This window comes from Apus apus, chromosome 18, assembly GCF_020740795.1.
Source record: "Apus apus isolate bApuApu2 chromosome 18, bApuApu2.pri.cur, whole genome shotgun sequence".
Taxonomy (NCBI): Eukaryota; Metazoa; Chordata; class Aves; order Apodiformes; family Apodidae; genus Apus; species Apus apus.
Window position 1 is genome coordinate 11211090 of NC_067299.1, and position 21126 is coordinate 11232215.

At 44.2% G+C, this 21126-nt stretch overlaps 1 protein-coding gene across 3 annotated transcripts in view; it reads left to right on the forward strand.

Moving 5' to 3' along the window:
• BAZ1B (bromodomain adjacent to zinc finger domain 1B) overlaps positions 1 to 21126 on the forward strand; it is a 51657-nt gene that overhangs the window by 16228 nt on the left and 14303 nt on the right. For all 3 annotated transcript variants that reach the window (XM_051635320.1, XM_051635319.1, XM_051635321.1), the window contains 8 exons: positions 361 to 558; positions 2608 to 4300; positions 8515 to 8653; positions 9154 to 9284; positions 10875 to 10986; positions 18759 to 18857; positions 19287 to 19464; positions 20496 to 20681. In XM_051635320.1, the coding sequence (XP_051491280.1) occupies positions 361 to 558; positions 2608 to 4300; positions 8515 to 8653; positions 9154 to 9284; positions 10875 to 10986; positions 18759 to 18857; positions 19287 to 19464; positions 20496 to 20681 (2736 nt within the window). The remainder of the gene's footprint in view (positions 1 to 360; positions 559 to 2607; positions 4301 to 8514; positions 8654 to 9153; positions 9285 to 10874; positions 10987 to 18758; positions 18858 to 19286; positions 19465 to 20495; positions 20682 to 21126) is intronic.

The following is a 21126-nucleotide window of genomic DNA, read 5'->3' on the forward strand; positions in this document are numbered from 1 at the left end:
TCCTCTGGTCTCATGAAACAAATGAAAATAAACATTAATATGGAAGAGCTTTTAAGTTAGCAAGCACAAGCCAGAGGGAAGTCAGAGATAAGCAGAGGGCTTTAGCAAGAAATTTGCTATATAAATGAATATTTTCTACTCTCTTAGCTGACTGAATCTCCTACCAATCTCTGTTGTGCATCTCAGTTCTACAAGTCCTGTTTGGTTTGTGTTGAGTCTTTGCAAGAGACCTTTGAAAGAGTGAAGAGCTTGAGGACATGAAGCAGTACAATGCTCCTTGCTCCTTCTGGCTATATCATATGTATTGATAATGTGGTTAGAAGCTACATGTTGACAGACTGTCTGTCTGTTGTCTCCAAGATCATCAGCAACGTGCCAGCAGACAGCTTAGTCCGTACAGAGCGTCCTCCCAACAAGGAGATCCTGAGGTACTTCATCCGGCACAACGCGCTGCGGGCTGGCACCTGTGAGAATGCCCCGTGGGTCGTGGAGGATGAGCTAGTGAAGAAATACTCTCTCCCCAGTAAATTTAGTGACTTCTTGCTTGACCCACATAAGGTAAGAGTTCCTGAAAGTACCTCCTTTGCTTTGTCACCCATTCCCCACCCTTAAACAGCCTTGGCAGAGGCTTTGGTGTGCCAGTTGGGTTTTGGTGCTCCCAAGCTTACATCAACTTAGAACAATGCAGTCTACAAGGGAAGACAAGGTTTTCTGGTGCAGGACAAATGGCAGAGCTGTAGTCCTTACCTGATAAGGTCAGTTATTGGGGCAGTTTCATGGTTATAGGAAAGAGTTGGATGTGTTTGATTTCATGATGCTTGGCTCTAATGTGGTGCTGGATTGAGAGATGGAAGATACCACAGATGTTTAAGTAGCAGAGATGGGTTTTTTCCAGCCCTTTTTAATGACCAGCCAAATATACTGTTAATCAAATAAATATATCATGAAATCTGTTTTAACGTGGATCTTTGGGTGCAGAAAGCACTATTTTGTTTGTTTAGTAAACTCCCTTGGTCATGGACTCAGTCTTTGTCAAATGTTGTTCTAAAACCAGAAGAGAAATATTTGCTGTATCCCTTTTTCCCCATCAGCAGCAGAACACCCTTTTCTAGCAAGCTTCTGTGGACTCTCTTGGATGCTTGTAAATCTGCTTAAAGGGAGAAAGAAATTCTTCAATCTTGAGCTGTGTTTACCCTTGCTGTAGTATTTGAGGTCACTGCCTTAATAGAAATAGAGCTATTTCTGGTGGTGGACAAAGTCTTTTATTCAGTGCTCTGATGGATGGAGCTGTGCCCTTAGCATAAGAAAAAAATACACAAATGTGACATCTTCAGTTGGGCATACAGGAGCCTTTATGCTTAGGGGTGGCACTTTCGGTAGAGTGTTTTCCACTTGGAATAGAGATTGAATTTATCTGGAGGTTTTTAAGTCTTGAGAAGTGCCTGGAGAATTTATTAATCCATAATTTGTGCTCTGACAACATAACTTTGTATAAGTGACAGTTGGGTATCCAGTATAAGTTGCAGAACTGATATAATAATGAATTACATGAATCACTTCAAAGCTGGATGCCTTTGGCTTAGGTCATTCTCTTCAGCAAAGATTTCAACACAAGAATGAAGTTATGCAGGCACTGAATTTGGTGGTTGTGCAATCTCCAGTAAAAGTTTCCATAATGAGCTAACGAGGACTCTCCAGCTAAAGCCTCCAGGAGTGAACATCAGTGAGTCAGAAAATGGGAATATTGAACTTGATCACATTTATGTATGTTTGTTCTGAAAGAAATGCTTCTTAGATGCTTGCACCTTTTGCTGTGCATACCACTAGAATTCTTTATTGCTAAGGGATCTCAAGTGTTCAGCCTCTTTTCTGGTAAATTTATCCATAACCTATAGGTGATATCTTGTATCACTTCTTGAAATATATTAGTATTCTGGATGCATCCTAAAACTGAATTTGAGATGCCAAGGTGGTCCTGAAATCAGCCTCTTTCTGGCTCTGGGTGGAACTGTTCTGTGCTGGCAGGTAGGTTATTTCAGCAGCTTAAAACCAGTCAGATGTTAAGTCACATTGTTGCAGGGTGGAATCCTGTCTCACCTGCATTCCAGGTGCTTTCAGGCAGTTCAGAAGCCAATGTCTGAACACCTGTCACCAACCACTTCTCTGCTCCTTCATTTTTCCTCTGGGTGAGGTCCAGGACTGAACCCTACGTGACCCAGTAGGAGACCTCTGAGCAGAGGGAGAGTTTTTGGAACCAATGTCAGGGTTTTCCAGGCAAACCCCTTCTACACCAGCTTTGAGGTAGAAACAAAATTATTTTATGTAATGTAGTAGGAGGCATTTAATATTCTGTGTAGTGTTTCATTTTGTAAAGTTTAATGCGAACTTTCTGTAGTGAGCTAATGACTTCATAACCAGTGTAGTGACTACAATGCAGAATATTGAAAGTATTTCAGAAGACTGTTGTTACCTTTAACATTTAGAGTATTCCTAGTTCATTGGAAAAATGCCTTGAAAATAAACATAGGCAAAAATAATGGACAGAAAAGGATCTAGACCACCTTTATTTACCTTTAAATACTAATATAAAATCATTCTTTATTTTAGTATATGACTCTCAACCCCTCAACCAAGAGGAAGAGCTCTGGATCACCTGACAGAAAGCCTCCTAAGAAATCCAAAACTGATGGGTCATCCCTGGCCCAGACACTGAGCCCTACTCTGTGGTGCCACGTGCATTTGGAAAAATCTATTATTGCCTCTCCCCTGAAGATGAAAAACTCTAAGAATTCAAAATGTCCTAAAGAGGAGCTGGAAGAGGTGATGAAAATTGTGTCACCTGCTAAACTTGGTTCTAACTTTCACATTCCAAAGAAGAGCCGTCTGGGGAAGGGCAGCGACAAATCCTTGGACAAAAAGCAAAGAGGTAAAAGGGTCCTGAATGGGCAGAAGTCACCAGGGAAATCAAAGTCTCCTAGGAAAGGCTTGAAGACCCCTAAGATGAAAATGAAACAAATGACACTACTGGACATGGCTAAAGGTACCACTAAGGTGTCCAGGTCTCCCAGGAATTCTGGAGGCACCCCTAGGTCTTCCAGCAAACCCCAGAAACATCTCCCTCCTGCAGCGCTCCATCTCATTGCCTATTACAAAGAAAACAAAGACAGGGAAGACAAAAAAAGTGCTCTTTCCTGTATCATCTCCAAAACAGCCAGGTTGCTCTCAAATGAGGATCGTGCCCGTCTCCCTGAGGATTTGAGAGGGTTAGTACAGAAGCGCTACGAGCTTCTGGAGCACAGGAAGAAATGGGCCACCATGACAGAGGAGCAGCGAAAGGAGTACATGAAGAAGAAAAGGGAGAAGCTGAAAGAGAAACTGAAGGAGAGAGCAAAGGAGCGGAAGGAGAAGGAGATGAAGGAAAAACTGGAAAAACAGAAAAGATTTGAGGACCAAGATTTGAAAGGGAAGACCTTGCCTACTTTTAAACTGGTTGATACTCCAGAAGGACTTCCTAATGCGCTCTTCGGGGATGTTGCCATGGTGGTGGAGTTCCTGAGCTGCTACTCAGGGTTGTTGATGCCAGACGCTCAATATCCCATTACGGCAGTTTCCCTGATGGAAGCACTTTGTGCAGAAAAGGGAGGCTTCCTTTATTTGAACAGAGTACTGGTCATTCTCCTTCAGACCCTGCTGCAGGATGAAATTGCTGAAGATTATGCTGAGCTGGGAATGAAGCTTTCTGAAATACCCCTGACTTTGCATTCTGCCTCTGAGCTGGTTCGCCTGTGCCTGCGCAAGTCAGATGTGCAGGAGGAAAGCGAGGTCTCGGATAACGTGGACGAAAGCAAGGATTCAGCAGCTTTTGAGGATAACGAAGTACAGGATGAGTTTTTGGAGAAGCTGGAGACATCAGAGTTCTTTGAGTTGACTCCTGAAGAGAAGCTGCGGATCCTTGGAGCTCTGTGCCACCGGATCCTGATGACTTACTCGGTGCAGGACCACGTGGAGGCCAAGCAGCAGACGTCAGCTGAGCTGTGGAAGGAGCGCCTGGCTGTCCTGAAGGAAGAAAATGACAAGAAGAGGGCAGAAAAACAGAAACGAAAGGAAATGGTGGCCAAAAACAAGGAGAACGGGAAGGATGAGAATGTGATGGGAAGAAATGAAAAGAAAAAAAATGAGATGATGAAAACAGAACACCGGGCAGAAATAGAGGCTGATATGATCAGTGCTGTGAAGAGCAGGCGCCTTCTTGCCATCCAAGCCAAGAAAGAGAGGGAGCAACAAGAAATACAAATGAGAGGTAATAAAAATAGCAGGAAAGTAGAGGGGAATCAGTTAATGGTAAAAGTGACAGACTGTTTTCAAAAGCCTTACCTGTTCTTAGGAGTTTTATTCACTGGAGAAGTGTAATTGAGCTGCTGTGGTTTCTATGGCAGCTTGAAAACTGGACTGTTAAGAAAAAGCAATAGCTGCTGCTGGATTTTTATTTGTGGGTGTCTTGTTCAGTACCTTTCTATTCTGTCAGGCCTGGGAAGACTGGAGAACAGAAAAATCTATTTTGGGCATAGAAAACAACATTATTTATGTTCAAGCATCTTCCGGCTCTTACGTGCAGAGGAGATAATTCCTGCCCTGAAACACATTCTTGCAGCTTTGCTGCTGTGCACAGTGTCAGGCTGATGCTAGCAGCCCTTCTCCCAGGCAAGAACTTCTGCAGGAAATTGCAGTTCAGTGTCTCACTTTAAAGAATTAGTTACTGAGTTGAATAAATATAAGTAAACTGTCCACTCAAACCTCTATATATCACCAGTTGCATTGCCAAAGTTTGGATACCTCTGTGTAGGTTGTTCTTTTTGCTGAGGAGTATGGAATAGGAATAGCAAAATACTTTGAAATTACAATACAGAGATCTTTTTGGTTGTAATGTGGGTACTGGGCAGGTGGAAGGTGGACAGCATAGCACTTCTAGGCTGTTATTTCCCTTCTGAAACAGTTGAGGGACAAGCATCCCATGTGGAGACTGGCTTTATGTGCTTTGGCTGGAATTTGGGAGTAGCAGTTCTAGGAGACCAGCAATAGTTAAATAATGTGGAATACCCTGAGACACTTAGGGAAGTGGACTGGATACAACCATGTCTCACATGGAAAATAAGTATCAGATCTACTGTTCATCTCAGAAGCATCAAAAAGCTGCTGAAGATCTGGAGTGCTGTCCTGCTTCTCCAGAAAAACTGAACACCAAATATCTAACATGCTGTGGTGAAATGGCCTCTTGGCCCCAGTTCTTGTAGACTTCCAGGTTTCATAGCAAGTTCAAGTTCATGGTACACTTTTACTGTAAAATTCAATACAGTTTGGACACTACCCCTTGGGATGCTGCTTCTTGTTTGCACTTGATAGTTTGTAGTAGTTATATATGAAGAAAAGCAGTATTACATTGGTGGAGGTAAGAATCGTTTGGCTTGTGTGCTGAGGAAGTTTAATTCATTCTTTTGGACTCCACCAGGAAAACTAGGTCTCGCTGGCAGGGAAGGAAGGATTAAACTGTCCATTAAGGTTTTAATTATATTGCTTCCTTTCCACATAACAAGCCACAATATTTCAGGCATCCAGGGCTTCTTTTACCTGTTAAGCAGTTGCTCTCAGGCATAAAGGTACCTGCAAATTACCAAAGATCTTGGTTAAGGTTGGGGGCACAGTAGTTTGGGCTGCAGGATTAGCAGCTCAGAGCTGATCTTCAGACTTGTGGGCTGGTGTGTTTTCAGTATGTGAAAAATAGTTCTGGGCAACCACCATGAGAACTGCATTCATGTGCTTCTGCCATCACGTGGGCTTTCTGTGGGCTATTTCAGTGTTCTGGCTTTCACACCACTTCAGTTGCATTTGCTTTTAATGATGTTAGTATCTCTGGGGGAAGTAAAAGAATAGTTGCTGACAAAAAGCCTATTGTGCAGTGGTTCAAAATGTATATATATCTATATATGAACCACTGCACAATAGGTGTGTTGTTGGCAGCTGCTTTTTTACTTGTATATAGATACCTATCTCACAGCCAGATTTCTTTTTCACCACTCTGGTAACATCTGTCACACTGGGAACACTAACCTTTCTCAAATTAAACCTATCAAGGTTGTAGCTCGTGCTGCCAAGCTAGTCTCAGCTCAAAAAAGAACCCAGTGTAGGAAAGCACAATTTTTTTTTGTTGTTGTTCTTTCTTGACTTCAAAAGAAGTCAATACAGAACTCCCTGTTGAGATAACAGGATTAGTATCTGTATTTTCTTGATAGTGAAAGTCAAGCTGCTTCCATTTCCATGTCACTGCAGCACTTAGTAATTGTTCTTTGTCTTATCTCTCCATGGGGCAGTAGCTCCTGTACAGTCAGTTGGAGGAGAATGGAGAGCTGGAAGCTCTACAGCTGAGGAAGGCTGTGAGAGAGGAACGTGCCAGCTGGGCCTAGCTTCACAATTCCAAATGAGATGCAGGGGAGGAATCCTTTGGTTTGGGGTCTTTGTTCTTATGTTGTTTGAACAGTTTTGGCATATGAGTAAATTCAAGTTTCTGTTCTATCCTCGCCTCTTCCTTTTTCTGGCACTTGATGGTACCTGCTGCAACTAGTGTTTACAGTTGGATACAAAAGATACCTGTCTCAGGAGTGCCCACCGTATCCCATGGTGTGAGCACTGAAGAATTTGCTGGCAATGTGGCTTGTTTGGGTTGGGGTCTTGGCTCTGGAGAAGAGGACACTGAGGAGGAGGGATGTCTCTTGTGCTGGTGTGAAATGACAGCAGCAAGTCTTAAAAAAGGATCAAGGAGAGAAATCCTGGGGAAATTGGATCACCACTGTCTCCTAGTGGAAGGTGAGAATGGTGCTTCCTGCAGTAAGGGCCTCCTGATGTGGTTTGTGAGGCTGGGATGTAGGTGACAGGAGACATTTGGAACTGTGAGACTGGCTGGTGCTGCTTGTTCTCAGTGCTTGGACATGGGAAGAGCTCATGTGGTTGATATTTACAGACACAGATTATGCAGCTCCTTGTGTTTGGCAGGTATGGATTAACAGGACAGTTTTGCCCTGCTGCAATTACTGTGTGTAGCTGTATTTTTGGTACATTGTTGGTATATTATTGTACAAAAGCTGATCAATCAGGTTGGTGTAACAAATGCAAGGATATATTTTTCAGTACGTCTCCTCTAATCAGGCAGGATTGATTACATTGGCAGGACTTCAAAGACTTACCAGGTGTTCACTAATCAACTGTTATCAAACCTGTCTTGATTCAGAAAATCTGGAAGAGAAAGAGTGGGTAGTAGCCCTGGGAAAAGTCCTAGCAAGAAATTACCTTTCTCCCTAGGACAGCAGCCAACATACTTGCCCCACTCCACCTCACCCCTTCCATATGGCCTGACTCCATCTGCTTCAAGCCCTCTTTTGTCATGCAAAGATAATCCTTAATTTCTTCATCCTTCTTCTTTTTCCCCCTCAGGTTTTCTCAGGACACATGACACTGTTGCCCATAGCCTTTTGTGCAAGTCGTGGAGGGGTGATGCTTTTGTTAGACAGATCAGGTTCTGAAAAGCCAGTGTGACTCAATTTGATGTTTTGTTCCTCTTTATTCAGGCAGTTCTTGGTGAAAGCAGACCTGTCCTTCAGAGATGAGCAGAAGTGTAGAGAGACTCTTAAACCATCATGAGAAGTGTAAATCCTCCTGCCTTTAATGGTTGTCCCCTTGGCAGAAGCTGCCTTGCTTCTTCGTCCTTACCTAGAGATGTGAAGTAACGTGTTTGTTCTGTAAGACTCTTGCCAAGGAGTTGCCAAGGGTTTAGGCCACTTCCTATTTTTCTTTCCCCTCTTTTTTTTGTCAATAGCCATGGATATTGAGAGCTCCTGAAATGCCAATACTTCTGTTGTGAGTGGGAAAGCTGAGGTTTCTATTTGAATGCTATGGGAATGCAGGAGGAGTGTGTTAGATGTGACTGGGTGGCTGGGAAAGGCCTCTCTAGTGCCAGAGCAGGTTTTTGGGTTGGTGAGACTGTGGGGAGAGCATTCCCCAGAGCTGCAGGTGTGGAAATGCAGGTGTCCATGCTGAGCTCAAGGGGCACAGCCAGACCACTCCCAGCTCTTGAGCTGGCCAGAGCAGGAGTCCTTATTGTCTGTTGTGCTGCAGGTAAAGATCCTTGACCCTGTTGTTAAGTGGGATTGCACAGCAATGGATGCCACTTTGTTGGTCTAGACTGAGATACAATAATAAGGACAAATTTCTCCAGTCAATTTTTATCTAAACTTTCCTCTTTCCTCTGCCCAGTTCATCCTTATGATGCCTTCTTAAGAATTCTTGAGCTTTTTCTAGGATGGTGGGTAGAAAGCAGGATGAAGGATGGGTGGCTGTGCTTAAAGAATACTTACCAAAATTAAAAATAACTTGTTTATTTTTTACCCCCATGGAGGAGTAAAATAGAATATCGATGTCTGGATAAAATAAAAGAAAGCTAATGCTTCTGTGTGCTAATTCCAACAGTGAGGATGGAAAAAGAGGCAGAGGAAGAAAGAATCCGGAAGCATAAAGCTGCAGCTGAGAAGAATTTCCAGGATGGAATTGCCAAAGCCAAGCTGGTGATGCGCAGGACCCCGGTTGGCACCGATCGAAATCATAACAGGTAGGCAAGGAAATGATCCTGTGCTGCCAGCTCTCCCCTGAGAGGGGCTTTATCAGGTGGCAGTCCCTAAGAAGTGATTGGTATGAAGGTGTTGGGAGGACTCACTGTGTATTGAATGGTGGGGGAGAGCAGAAGGGAGGCTTTTGTGTATGTGGAATGTAATGGCCTTCACTGGTTTACATGGCCAGCTCTTTGAGGTCTTCAGTGAAGGTCAGGATCCACTGATGACTGGAGCTTCAAGTGCTTGCATCAGTGCTCAATAACCTAGTTACCAGGCTCTTTTTCTTTTCCACATTTGTTGGGCACAATTGTTTTTAAATTGGATTCTAATAAAAGCCCTTCATGTTGCTCAACTGTGCTAATAACAAGACGTAGATGCGCTCGGGTCTTACTGAGTCAGGCACTCAGGTGCTTCTTCCTTCTGTGCAAATAAAGGTGGATGTGTGTAACTGTAGCCCATAGAGGAGACAGGTACCTGTTAATGTTGATGTTTCCTACAGGTATTGGCTGTTTTCTGATGAGGTTCCTGGCTTGTTCATTGAGAAAGGCTGGGTACATGACAGTATAGACTACAGATTCATCCTTCCCCATCAGAAAAAAGAAGATTTGAAAAAGGACTGCAGCCCAGGAGGTAGGATCAGCCTGCTGCTCTGTGGGCATTTCCTTGGTTGCCATCTGACTGTTAGCATGGATTTGTGAATGTGAGAGAGAAGTGTCTGGTCTGGATGTTTTCATGGGGATACTCTAGTTTTAAGCCCTCTTTAAACTCCAGAGGCCTGCACACAGCGAGGCTCCTGCTCCTGAAGATTTCCCTCCTGCTGCTCCATGTCTTGAGACTGCCTGCAGTGCACCCCGTAAGGACCGTGGTGTACCATCACCTCTCCTTAAAAGCACTCAGGGTGATGTTAGCTGGGGACTAATCCCCATGGTTTGCTCTGAGCCTGCTGAGGTGTGGTGTGCCAGACTCTTTGGACAAGTAGACAGCTGTGTGCTGCAGCCAGTGAGGGTGTCCATCCCAGTGCTCACATTCCATCAGTGGTGAAACTCTTGGATTAAGCCCTGAGATAGTCTCAAGCAGGACAGCCTTCTAGATACTGATAGCTTTGCTGATTGAGGCTATTTTGGCAAACAATCCCCTTGCACATGTCCTCTCAGCCTGCTCTTCACCTTGTACTCAGCGTGCAGTTGAGGTGCAGCAGCCAGCTGAAGTTCTAGTGCTTCCTCTATCATTTTGCCTGGCTGCTGAGGAGCCTGGGTGGTAGAGCACTGCAGGCAGAACATGGACTTGCACAAAAATCAGTCTGTGGGAAGGGAAACAACACTTCTAGGTGGAAATAGTTCCTGGTGCAGAAGAGCATGCTACAGTCTGACTCTAGTTGCAGTTTCTGTCCTGATCATTTCTTGCTTTTGAAACATCCTGGGATGATACTGAGTCCACCTACAGCAGTGCTGTGTGTGAAAGGCTCTGTTGTGTTAAATCAGGGAGTCCTACCTGTGGGAATTTGTCTTAGACAGTGGTCAGAGCAGACATCTGTAGAAGAATGGAACAGGGCAAACCTGTATGAAGAATCTCACTGTAACTTTCCAGCCATCTGTGTCTTGGTGACTTGTTGAGCTGGAGGTGACTCCATTCAGTGGCTCTCAGTGGGTATGTTTTCTTCTGTGAACTTTTAGATACTGACCAGCTCTGTTCCTGCACACCAGCTTGCTGCCAGCTGTATTAATTTCTCAAGTACTGCCCAGGTACTTACCCAGCTGGTATGCAAGATTTCAGCATTTTCCTTCTGGAGCTTGTGTTAAGCAAAGGCTTAAATAAGCAAAGGTTTAAATTTACATCCAACTGTTGTCTAAGATGCTCAGAAATACAAATACATCCCAGTTACAACTTGTTCAGTTCTAAAAGTACTTTGTCAGTATATAGCTGAAATGTGATGGTAGTTTTATGTATCTGAAATAGTAGGAATGCTTTGGTTGCATGAATGTGCTTTATGATGCAGTAGTTTCTTTACAAATCCATCATCTTTTCCTGTATTTCTATAAACACAGTGTGACCTTTAGCAGATCAAGCCTGGGTTAGTTTTCCCTGATAAATGTGTTGCTGGCCTAGATGCTGAATGTAAGCACTTAACTGGAGAGGTTGGTTTTTGCAAAATGAACCTGCTCACTGAAGGGGAAGACAGATGAGAACACACCTCTCCCAGCTTGTGCTTTTCTCTTGCAGAGAAGAGGAAGAGCGCGGGCGCCGCCGGCCGGGCGAGCAGGCTGCCCCGGGCCCTGCGTGCTGCAGACCTGCCCACCGAGACCACTGCACCCAAGCAGGGGCAGAACTTATGGTAATACTTGCTTTTATATGACTGCAAAGCATTCAGAGCATAGAGGTCAAGGAAACTGGACAGATTTCATTTGATAGACCCCACTCTGTACCTGTTAAGCTTGCGTTTAGCACGTCTTGAGTACCTGTTACTAATCATTACTAGTAGTGATGGGCTCCCAGGGCAGCCAGTCCAAGAGCCAGTGGAACCAGTATAATCAACCCAATGAATCAGACTTACAGGCAGTATAAATTAAGCTGGCAAAATGCTGCTTTGATGCATTGCTTTTTAAATATTTTATATTCAGAGGACTTGTTAATTTCAAAGAATTGCTATGTGCTTTTTTCAGCATTGGCAAGCCTTGCTGGAAAAAAAAACAAACCAAAAACAAAAGGAGGAGAGGAGCAGTGACCTAGTTAAGTATGTCTAGGTTTTCTTTCATGCTTCATCTCAGAAGACCTGAATTGTGGCATGTGGGGTCCTTGAACACATGAAATTAAAGTCTTCATTTGGAGACAGGCCTGTATCCTGGATGTTCTTGTACTGTTTGAGACATGCAGAGCCATCCCCCAGCTCCATGTCAGCGTGTTCTTCTAAGGCTTCACAGCAGACTCTACTGGTGTCCATCTGTTCCCCTGTAGCACCACATCATGGACTTGATTTTCATTGCTACTGATAATTACAGCTTAGCAAGATTATTCTTCCATGTTGACAGCCTGTCATCCCTTTAAGCTTCCCAATGCCAAGCAGTAGCCACGAGCATATCTTCTGAGTGAGTCAAATCTAAACACTCCACCTTTGAGCATGTTTGATTGTGACTTGCTCCAGTAATTTGCCCTGCCAATGTCCTTTCTCTTTCAAGAAAATCTCCTATGTCAACTGTTCCCCTTTGCATAAGGAATCCTCGGGAGTGTCCCCATGCCAGAAAATACTGACTGCAGCTTTACCCACCAAACTGCCTGGAAGGACTCTGCACTTTTTAGATAACCCTGAGAAGTAATTCTCACAGAGTACTTGCCCCTGCAGCTCCCCTGTTAGCAGTGGCTTCTCCAGAGTTTTTCACTGCTGACACCCAAAGTGGGGTCACTTGGCCTGTGATAAGTAGCACCAGTTGTGAGCTTAGCTCCAAAGCACAGTTCTACTGCTGCCAGTCAGAGCTACTTTACTAAAGCTGTGCCTGCTCTCCAACCAGGAACTGTCAAATAGACTGAAATTTGTAGATGTCTTGATTCATCTAAACCATCAACATGGAGTGCTGACTTGGCATTTCTCTGCCCCTTCTCTTCATTGCTAGCAGGTCAAAGGAGATGGCAGATTCCTCTGGGTGCCTTCACTGTCCAATATTGCTGTGACAAATCTCCACCCTTTCTCAGTCTAGCCCTTTGCACATCTTGCCACGTGGCCAAAATTCAAGCATTTGAGCTTTCCTGGGGCATGTGTGCTATAAACAGGAGGTTGTGGAGGACAGCACAATCCACAGGGAAGTCCCCTGCTTTTTTTAACTGCCTCTTCTAAATATTTGGTCTTCTTTTAGCAGAAATGGCAAGATGTGTTCCAGTAGAAAGACAAATTACATAAGGGAAGCAGAAGCTTAAGTTAGTCATGCATATTGCTGTGGAATGAAGACATAAGAGCTAAACTGGATGAGTTAAGCAATAAAGAATCCCTGTGACTTGTAATCCTAGGCTGAACTTGACAAAGCAAAGTATTTGATAGAAGTGTTGAATTGCTCAATCAGGTTGGCAGTTCTTAAGGACATACTGAGATCAGGGTGGTTCCAAAGGCAGAAGTGTTTTATGGGGCAACTAGTCACACAGCCCAGGAGAGGCAGCTCTTTGAACCAGGTCTCTCCACTCCCAGGACTGATTACTAGGAGCTGTTACTGTGTATGAGATTACCGTGATACATGGTGTTGACCTTTTAAAAAAAGGAGTGACCAAAATAATTAAGAAGCTTGTTAAAAAAAAAATATATATAAAAATTTAAAAAGATTATAGTGGCAGCCAAAAGCCTAAAATGCTTTTGGCTTTTAAGACAGGAGATTGTCTGAAAGTTTCCACACGAATGGTCAAAGCAAGTGCTGCCTCTTACCTTTGAATGAAAGGTTTGAGGAAACTTGGAAACAAAACACCAGCAACAATAAAATATTCTCAGTATGGTTCACATCAGGATATGGAAGCTATTAAAAGTAAGAAGTCCTACTTAAAAATGATGGTTGAGTCAAAATGCAGAAAATAAAAAGGATGATAAACCAAAGTACAGACTAAGGGCAAAAGCTTTTTTTTTTTTTTTTTCCCCTTGGGGAACAATCTTGCTTCATAAAATCAGTTGGTACAGGGCCTGCCTTAGGGTAAGAGGGAAGCTCTTCTCATGAGTGAATAATTGGCTAAGAAATATGAAACAAATTGCAGAAGTACTCTTAATTTTTATGTTCAACAGGGAGACAGAGAGTAATGCTAGAGGAGAATGGAGAAGTCTCCTAAAGAAAGAGGATTTTCTTTTGATACAGAAATAAAAGGGTCAGGAAGTTAAACTAGCAAATGGCAGTTTGAAGTCAAGAGGGAGGCACCACTGCAGAGCACAGAGCTGGTGTATGTGACTCCCTGCCACCAGCTGCTGTGGATCTTCAAAGTGGTACCTGTTCAAAGCACCAGTTAGACAAGTCACTGAAAGAGGAGTTCATTGGGGACTACTAAGCACAAAGATTCTTGTCCTGGCCAACAAGGAAGTCCTCTAACCAGCAAATGCCAAAATCTGTAGGGGCAGGTGGAAGAAATGTCACTGCATGCCTGCTGTGCTCTTTTGCTGCTCAGAAGTAAGATGCTGAGCTGGGTGGGATTTTTTTTTGCCTGGTTCTTAGGCCACAGTGCCTTCTGATTTTTGGCCCTTTGGGTACCTGCTGGGAAAGCCTGCTAACAGTGAGAGCACTTGCTGATTGATTGCTGAGTATCATGGCTCTGTGTGGTTCTGCTGAGCAGGTTGGCAGTGTCAGGGTGTGGAGTTTAAGCAGTGCTACTGGGAGACCTGAGACAGGTGTAGACCTTGATACCCTTCAAGTGAAAAGGGGGGCACAGAGGCAGCTTTCAAAGAAATTGTAACCACTTCTACCTTAACATTGTTCTGTGCTGTCTTTGTGGGTTCCTCTCCAGGCCACCTAAAGCCATCTCCACAGATAACCTTTTCTTTAAAGCTCTAGAAGTGAAGACATCCTGTTTGCTCAGTGCTTGTCTGACAGCTGCCACCAGTTACTTGTAAGCTTCTACAAAAAAACAAGTGACAACCCCTGAGATCTGTTATTTCAGGGAATAGCCAGTAACTAGAACTTCCCTCTGAGGAAATCCACATTCCTGTAACTATTCTTCTCTTTGGCCATTGCCATTGATCTCTTCAATCTCAAGGACCCCTGTGAGCATAGATTGTTATGGAAGTGTCTCCTTCTGGACTGCTTTTTACACATTGTCCTTGCACACCCTTAGAAGCCCTGAGACCACACTTAAGTCCTTGGATAGCTACACCCCCTGTGGTTTGGATACAAGTGTTTGTTCAGCTATAACATTATGGGGTGGTGCATAGGAAGCTTCATTTCTTTGTGTTCTGCTTTACCTCCTGCCACCCCTTGCTTTTTCCTGGTAGGACATCTAACATGGCATTGGGAGTAGCCTCACAGTGCCCAAGTGCATCTTTAGCTTTACCTTTTTACACTGCAGACCAATGGGACTTTGAAATGAACACCAGTTTGACTCTCTGGATGGTTGTATATTTCAGTCCTGCCCCTTTCCTCCTTGAAGATGGGAGCTGGTAGGACATTGAGAAAGGGAGAAATAGGTTCCGTGCTTCTACCAAGAGCTACAGAAACAGTATCTCATGGAAGTGGTTTCTGCTTTCAGTACTTTGTCCCCAAAAAGAAGAGGGCCCAGTTTTCTGTCCTAGAAGTGCAGAGGCTGAATCGTTGTTCCCGTTCAGAGTCACACATTCTTGGTTACTTCTGTCTTCTCCAGACATATTCCCCGTTTCCAGCACTGTGCCCCACTTTCCCTGATGTTGATGCTTATTAAAAAATCTCCCTATTTAAAGCTGCTGGGCACATGGTCCCTGTAAAAGTCTTTTGTCCATGCCATAGTCCTTCATGAGGTGTGTGCACTGGTCTTTCCTGCAAGAACCACGAGTCAATTGCAGCATGTTAGTGTGCAGGAGACTTCTTGCTCGTCCTGGTCAGAGAGCAGCTGAAGTTTGGAAGCAGTGGCATCTCTGCAGAGTAACTCCCCTTGTTCTTCATCTATCAGGAATCTCCACCAGGGTGTGGCGAGTCCCCTCAGCAGACAGTTTGAGGTAACCATGAGTGGGTGCTGACAGACTCCATTCTCACGCCTATATTCTACGATGGAGTTTCCCTGTTTCCACCAACCCTCCAGAGCAGGTACTGATCCTGGGCTCCTCTAGATACTGTCCTCTTCATTTCTTCATTCCCTAGTCTGCAGTCCAGGTTTTGTACCTTTCTCTGTCCCTTGCAGCCCGAGAACAGATAGGAATATCAGTCTGAGTGGAAGCTGAGAGCTCCTTTTAGCTTGATGCTTGTGCCATTTGTCCCGTCTGTTTTGGTTGCTGACCACTCTACTGGCTTTTGCTGCCAGAAACGTAAGAAAATAATCAAGGTGGTTGTTTAGGAATGCAGCGAGCCCTTGGTCCAGTCAGGATTTCCCTCTTTCAAACCAGTTTGGAGACCTCCATCTGGTCTCGTACTCCCAAAAGCGTCTTTCCCATCACTCTGACTGTCAGCTTCTGTCAGGCCACATTGCAGGAACCCGTTGCTGTCCCCTCCCTCTTACCAAGACCCACAAGCTCACAGCTCTGCAGCCTCCCTTGTTTAAAGTGCCAGCCCTGTCTTATCACAGAACTGAGGACCTCTGAGATCACAGAGTCCAACCATCAGGACAAAAAAACCCAAACACACAACACACCACCCAAACCCCACACGTACAACAAAACCCCAAACAAACACAAACACCATAGACACTCCACCAAATAATACCCACTCAAAAAAATAAGCCAACCCTACAATCTCTGTCACTAGAGCATGCCCTGAAGTTGCACATTTACATGTTTCTTGAATACCTCCAAGGATGGTGACTCAACCACCTCCCTGGGCAGGCTGTCCCAGTGCCTGACCACTCTTTCAGTAAAGAAATTCTTCCTAGTATCCAATCTAAACCTCCCTTGTGCAGTTTCAGGCCATTTCCTCTCGTCCTGTCATTATTCACCTGGGAGAAGTCTCATGTCTCCTTTCAGGTAGCTGTAGAAGGCATTGAGGTCTCCCTCATATCAGTGCTCCCAGCCTCGTGTTCCTTGAGCCCTGGTTGGAGGTGCAGGTGGTTACTTCGGATAGAAGGGAGTGCATGGAGCCAAGCTGAGAACCAGGAGCTGTGGCTGCACAGAGCAGCAAGGTGTCACCAGTCAGACTGACACAGCTCTTTATATGCTTGTATTTTGCACATTTGAATTCAAGCCAATGTAGAACAGTTCTCTCTCCCAGAAATCACTGTTCTTACTCTCAGGGCAAACTGGGAAGATGCAAGTACCTGTTGCAGATGTTTTCCATTCCCTGTCCCATTTCCTTTTCAGCAGGAACAACATTGTGCCAGGGCTTAACCCTAGCTTTTGAAAAAGGTTGATAACTACTTTCTCAAACTGGCCAGCAGCCCGTGTTGTCCTTCCCCAAGCCACAGAACACTGGAGAACCCAAGCACCAGATGCTGATGGTTTCCAGTGCCCTTTCATATTCACAGTAAGACAAAACTGTGCAGGGAATTTCCCCCTTAGATTTGTAGCCATGGGGGAAAGCTGAGAAAGCTGGGTCAGGGTCATCACAGATATTTTCCAACTGGATCCTGTGGTGTATTACCAGCAGTGACTGATGTTTCATCATGACCTCAGGCAACTTTCTCAACATGCCTGAGAAATAGTCGTCTTCTGGGTGTTTGCAGGGCAACTGTTTGGAAGTTTGGTTTATTCCATGCTAGTATTGTGACAGATTCTTCTTCCTAAAATATGGCTTAGGAGCAATCCTGAAGTTTGCCCCAATGGTTTGGAAGCAATTTGATACCAAATATTCTAGAGAAATTTCTCTTTATTTAGCAGAAACCCAGCAGACTTCAAAATGCTAGTCCTGGCAGTGGTCTGGCTGTAGATCTTCCAGTGAAGGTAGGAATGCTGATTAGCCACCATAAGTGGCATCTGTAAGAAAAAGAAACAAGTTACCATCTTACAGATTTGTGTGAATGCCTCTTGGATCCTCTGACCAGCCCTGAGTCACTACTAATTTTGAAGTTCCTGTGCTAGACTCCAGTGGGTGAAAAGATGATTGGAGCTGCTCTATCCTGTGTCCCTCAGTGAGGTTGTACAGAGGATAGTGGTGGCCAAAAGATTTTATCTCAGTGTGTGAACTGAGGGTGCCTGCAGGATTGGAGTGAACTGGAGCAGGTGACGGGCAAGGAACTATTTTTTTTCTTATTTTTAAACAATCCTATGCTTTATTAATTAACTTACAAGCAATGCACATTGTGAGGCCATTTCCCCTAAAATGAGCATACTAGAACTCTGAAATATTTTCTTTTCAGATATGATGTTTAGTAAGTATTTCTGCCAGAAAAATAAGCATTGTGGATACTGTTACTCCAAGAGGAGCCAGAACAGCATCTTTCTCTAGTTGTTGCTTGGCTCATCTGAGCCTGTGCTCAGGAAGAAAAATTAGATCTGGAGTCTTCTCAGTGGCTGGTAAGGATCACATCATGGTCCTTTGCAGTTGGTTCCATGTAAGGTTGATTTTGTTATTCCTTCTCTTCTGTCTTCTAAGGAGCAATTCTCTTCTAGAAGATATGGGATTAGTCTTCTTTTCTGTAAATGAGCTTTGAGACTGAGATTGAATCCCTGCCCACATCAGGTGAGGAGCCTCCATGGTGTCCTAGAGTAGAGTTTGAAAATCAGAAGAGTAGAATTTCATGTCTTTAAACTAGTTTCCATCTACAACCCAGCATTAAAACTTAATCATACTCCAGAATCACAGAGAACACCAGTTGGAGAGGACTTTGCGAAGTTTTCCCCCTTTAGCTTCAGCTGACTGCTGATTTACCATTACTGTCCTGAAGGATTTTCTGAGCAGAAAGGTTTAAAACTGATAAATATCATTTTCACATCCTGCATGAGAGCTTTCAAGTTAAGGTGAGCTTCTTAGAAAGGAGGAGGTCTGTGCCTGCAGGGCCTTCACAGCCACAGGTGTACATCACCAGCAGATGTGGTGTAAGCAAGGACATATCCTTGGTTAATCTAGGGGCTTTTGGGTTAATGGAAGAAGCTGAAGGTTCTGCAGCAATGATGATTAAATTGCTGTGCAGTGCATGGCACGTTAATCTTTCCTAGTGCATCTAAAATGATGTTCACATTATTTCAACTGACTGCAACTTAGTGAGTCTAATCCCTGGAGTAGATGACTACATTCAAATGTCAGTGGTTTAATAAACTTGATGGGGAGAAATCTATAAATCAGTTCTGTGTTTATTTTGTTGGGGTGGTTTTTTTCTTACCCCAGAATTGGCTACGTTTGGAGACCTTGAAACAAGGCCAGTCCAAGTCAGAATGCTTATGCCAGGGTTCCTGGAAGTGTTTCACCTTGATCCATGGGGTTGGGATAATGGTTACTTGTCATCTCTGTGTGCTCATGCTTGTGAGCTACTTAGAAGAAGGAATTGTCTTACCACAGAAACACATTAGCTGATGGTGGTGCATGTTTTATCTTCCAGGTTTCTCTGTGACAGTCAGAAGGATCTGGATGAGCTGCTGGATTGCCTGCACCCCCAAGGAGTAAGAGAGAGCCAGTTGAAGGAGAGGTTGGAGAAAAGGTGAGCCTGCCTTTTTTTTTTTTTTTCCTGTGTGCCTTCTCAAAGTCAAAGCCTGTCCCTGTCTCAGCAAGCCTTTCCATTCCTGGGGCAGCAATCTGCACCTTGTTTGATCGAGCCTGTGCTGAAGAGGATGGACACTGAGGATGAGAAATCGCTGTTCCTGTTGGGCAGTAACTGCAGGCTTATGAGAAGTGATGCCCTAAACTGAAGAGGTTCTGTCAGTCTTTACATTGTTCTTTGCAGCTGGAAACAAAGGCAGTGCTGTTCCACTCAGAGCCAGAACTACCACGTGCTTTCAAGAGTCTTTCAAAGAACGTTCTGCACTGGTGGAGCATGTAGATCACCATGGATGCCTTTGTTGCCCCAGTGCCTGCACAGCTCGCAGCACAGTGGCCTGCCTGAATTCAAAGGTTGGTTTTGATTTTCCAGGTATCAGGACATCACACATTCGATCCATTTGGCTCGAAAACAGAACTTGGGCCTCAAATCCTGTGATGGCCACCAGGAACTGCTGAACTATCTCCGGAGTGATCTGATTGAGGTTGCGACTCGGCTGCAAAAAGGAGGCCTGGGATATATTGATGTGACACCAGAATATGAAGCGAAAGTGAGTGAACAAGCACCAGCTAATGCTTTCTGGGGAAGGTGTTGAGTCTTTTGTTCTCCTCAGACAGGATCAGGAAAATCATTTTTGTCATGTGTCCTCTCTTTCTGAACTGTTATTTCAAGATTACACAGCTGTTAGTTTGGTCCTTTCGGTGTAGGTGAGTCCCAGTGTTGGAGCTCCATGTCCTGCACAGCTGCTGAATTGTCCTGCTTCCTTCATCTGGTGGCAGACTTCTTTATGGAGCATCACCAGAACTCTGATTTTTAGCTTCTGCATCAAAGCAGGCATGTTTTGTTGAGACAGCAGTGTTCCATTTTGGAGTTGTTTTGTGGTTTGGGGATTTTTTTGGATTTTGTTTTGTTTTCATAAATTCAGGCCACTTTAGGCTTGGGGTAATGATTGTGCCCCAGTTCCAGGGCTAATGGATGTTCTGCTCATGGGTGTGTCAACACAAGGATGTAACTGTGCAGTGAACTAAAGTAGGAATTTTTAGTGCTTTGGCTAGTTCAGCCTAGCTCATGTGAGTGTTACTGGTGCACTGAGTGCCTTGAAGAGGGAATAAATCTGCCTGGTGGGGGTAGACTCCTGTGACTGGAGTGTGCTCCTCCTACCAAAGGACATGGTTAAATCTCTGTTTAACCTGCACTCTGAGTCACTGCAGAATCTTCCCCACGTAAATGGGGCTGTAAGCATTAGGAGGGGAAAAGTGAAGTCCCTATAGGTGTGGAAGAATGGTTTGGTGCTTGGTTATCAGGGATTTGGGGTTTTGGTGGTTTGTTGTGGGTTTGGTGGTTTTGGTTTGTTGTCTTTTTTTCAAGGCATGATGCTTTTTCTGAACAGCACCATGCATGATCACCAGCTCAGTGTGGACTCTAGCAGAAGCAGCAGCAAATGCTGATGCCATAACCAAATATGTCAGATAACAACACTGCATGAAGTGTCACTTGTATCCATTTGCAGGACAGACCCATCTCAAACAACAGGGAGAGGAGCATCCCACTGTTAACATGATCCTGTGCTCTTCCCAACAGGTGTTCTCACTGGAGAGCTTGAAGGATTTTGGAGAGTGTGTGATTGCACTCCAGGCTGGTGTTGTTAAGAAGTTTCTGCAAGGTTTCATGGCCCCCAAGCAGAAGAGAAGAAAACATCAAGGAGAAGACTACATTGCCAAGACTGAGGAGATAGATGAAGACAAGAAAATGGCAGAAGAAGCTAAGGTATTGTTCCCTTCAGGGCTCTGGTTTGGTCTTGTCATATAACTCTTTGAGTAGGGATAAGACATTTAATCGGGTACTAAATCCTGAGCAGCTTCTCCTTATTCCAAGTTTGGAGTGCAGTCAGTTTGGCATTTATGTGGCCAAGTGTTCACTGTTTATTTTGAAGAGTAAAGGTATGAAAATCCTATTGAGGAATTACAGATAATTTTCTCAGTGTGAACAGGAAATGGGTGAAGTAAAATATTTTACTTCCTTCATACAGTTCCTCACACAAGCTGGGTGCTTGAATAAAAGCATATTAGGAAGCATTTTTAGAGTACTTAACAGGAGTTTTATGCATCAGAGAGGACTGATGGTGTCTTAATGCCTTTGATCCATAAAGAGGAGGAGAGACATGGTGAGGTTTTCGTGACTGTGAGGTCAGGTTCAGGTAAATATTAGTGTT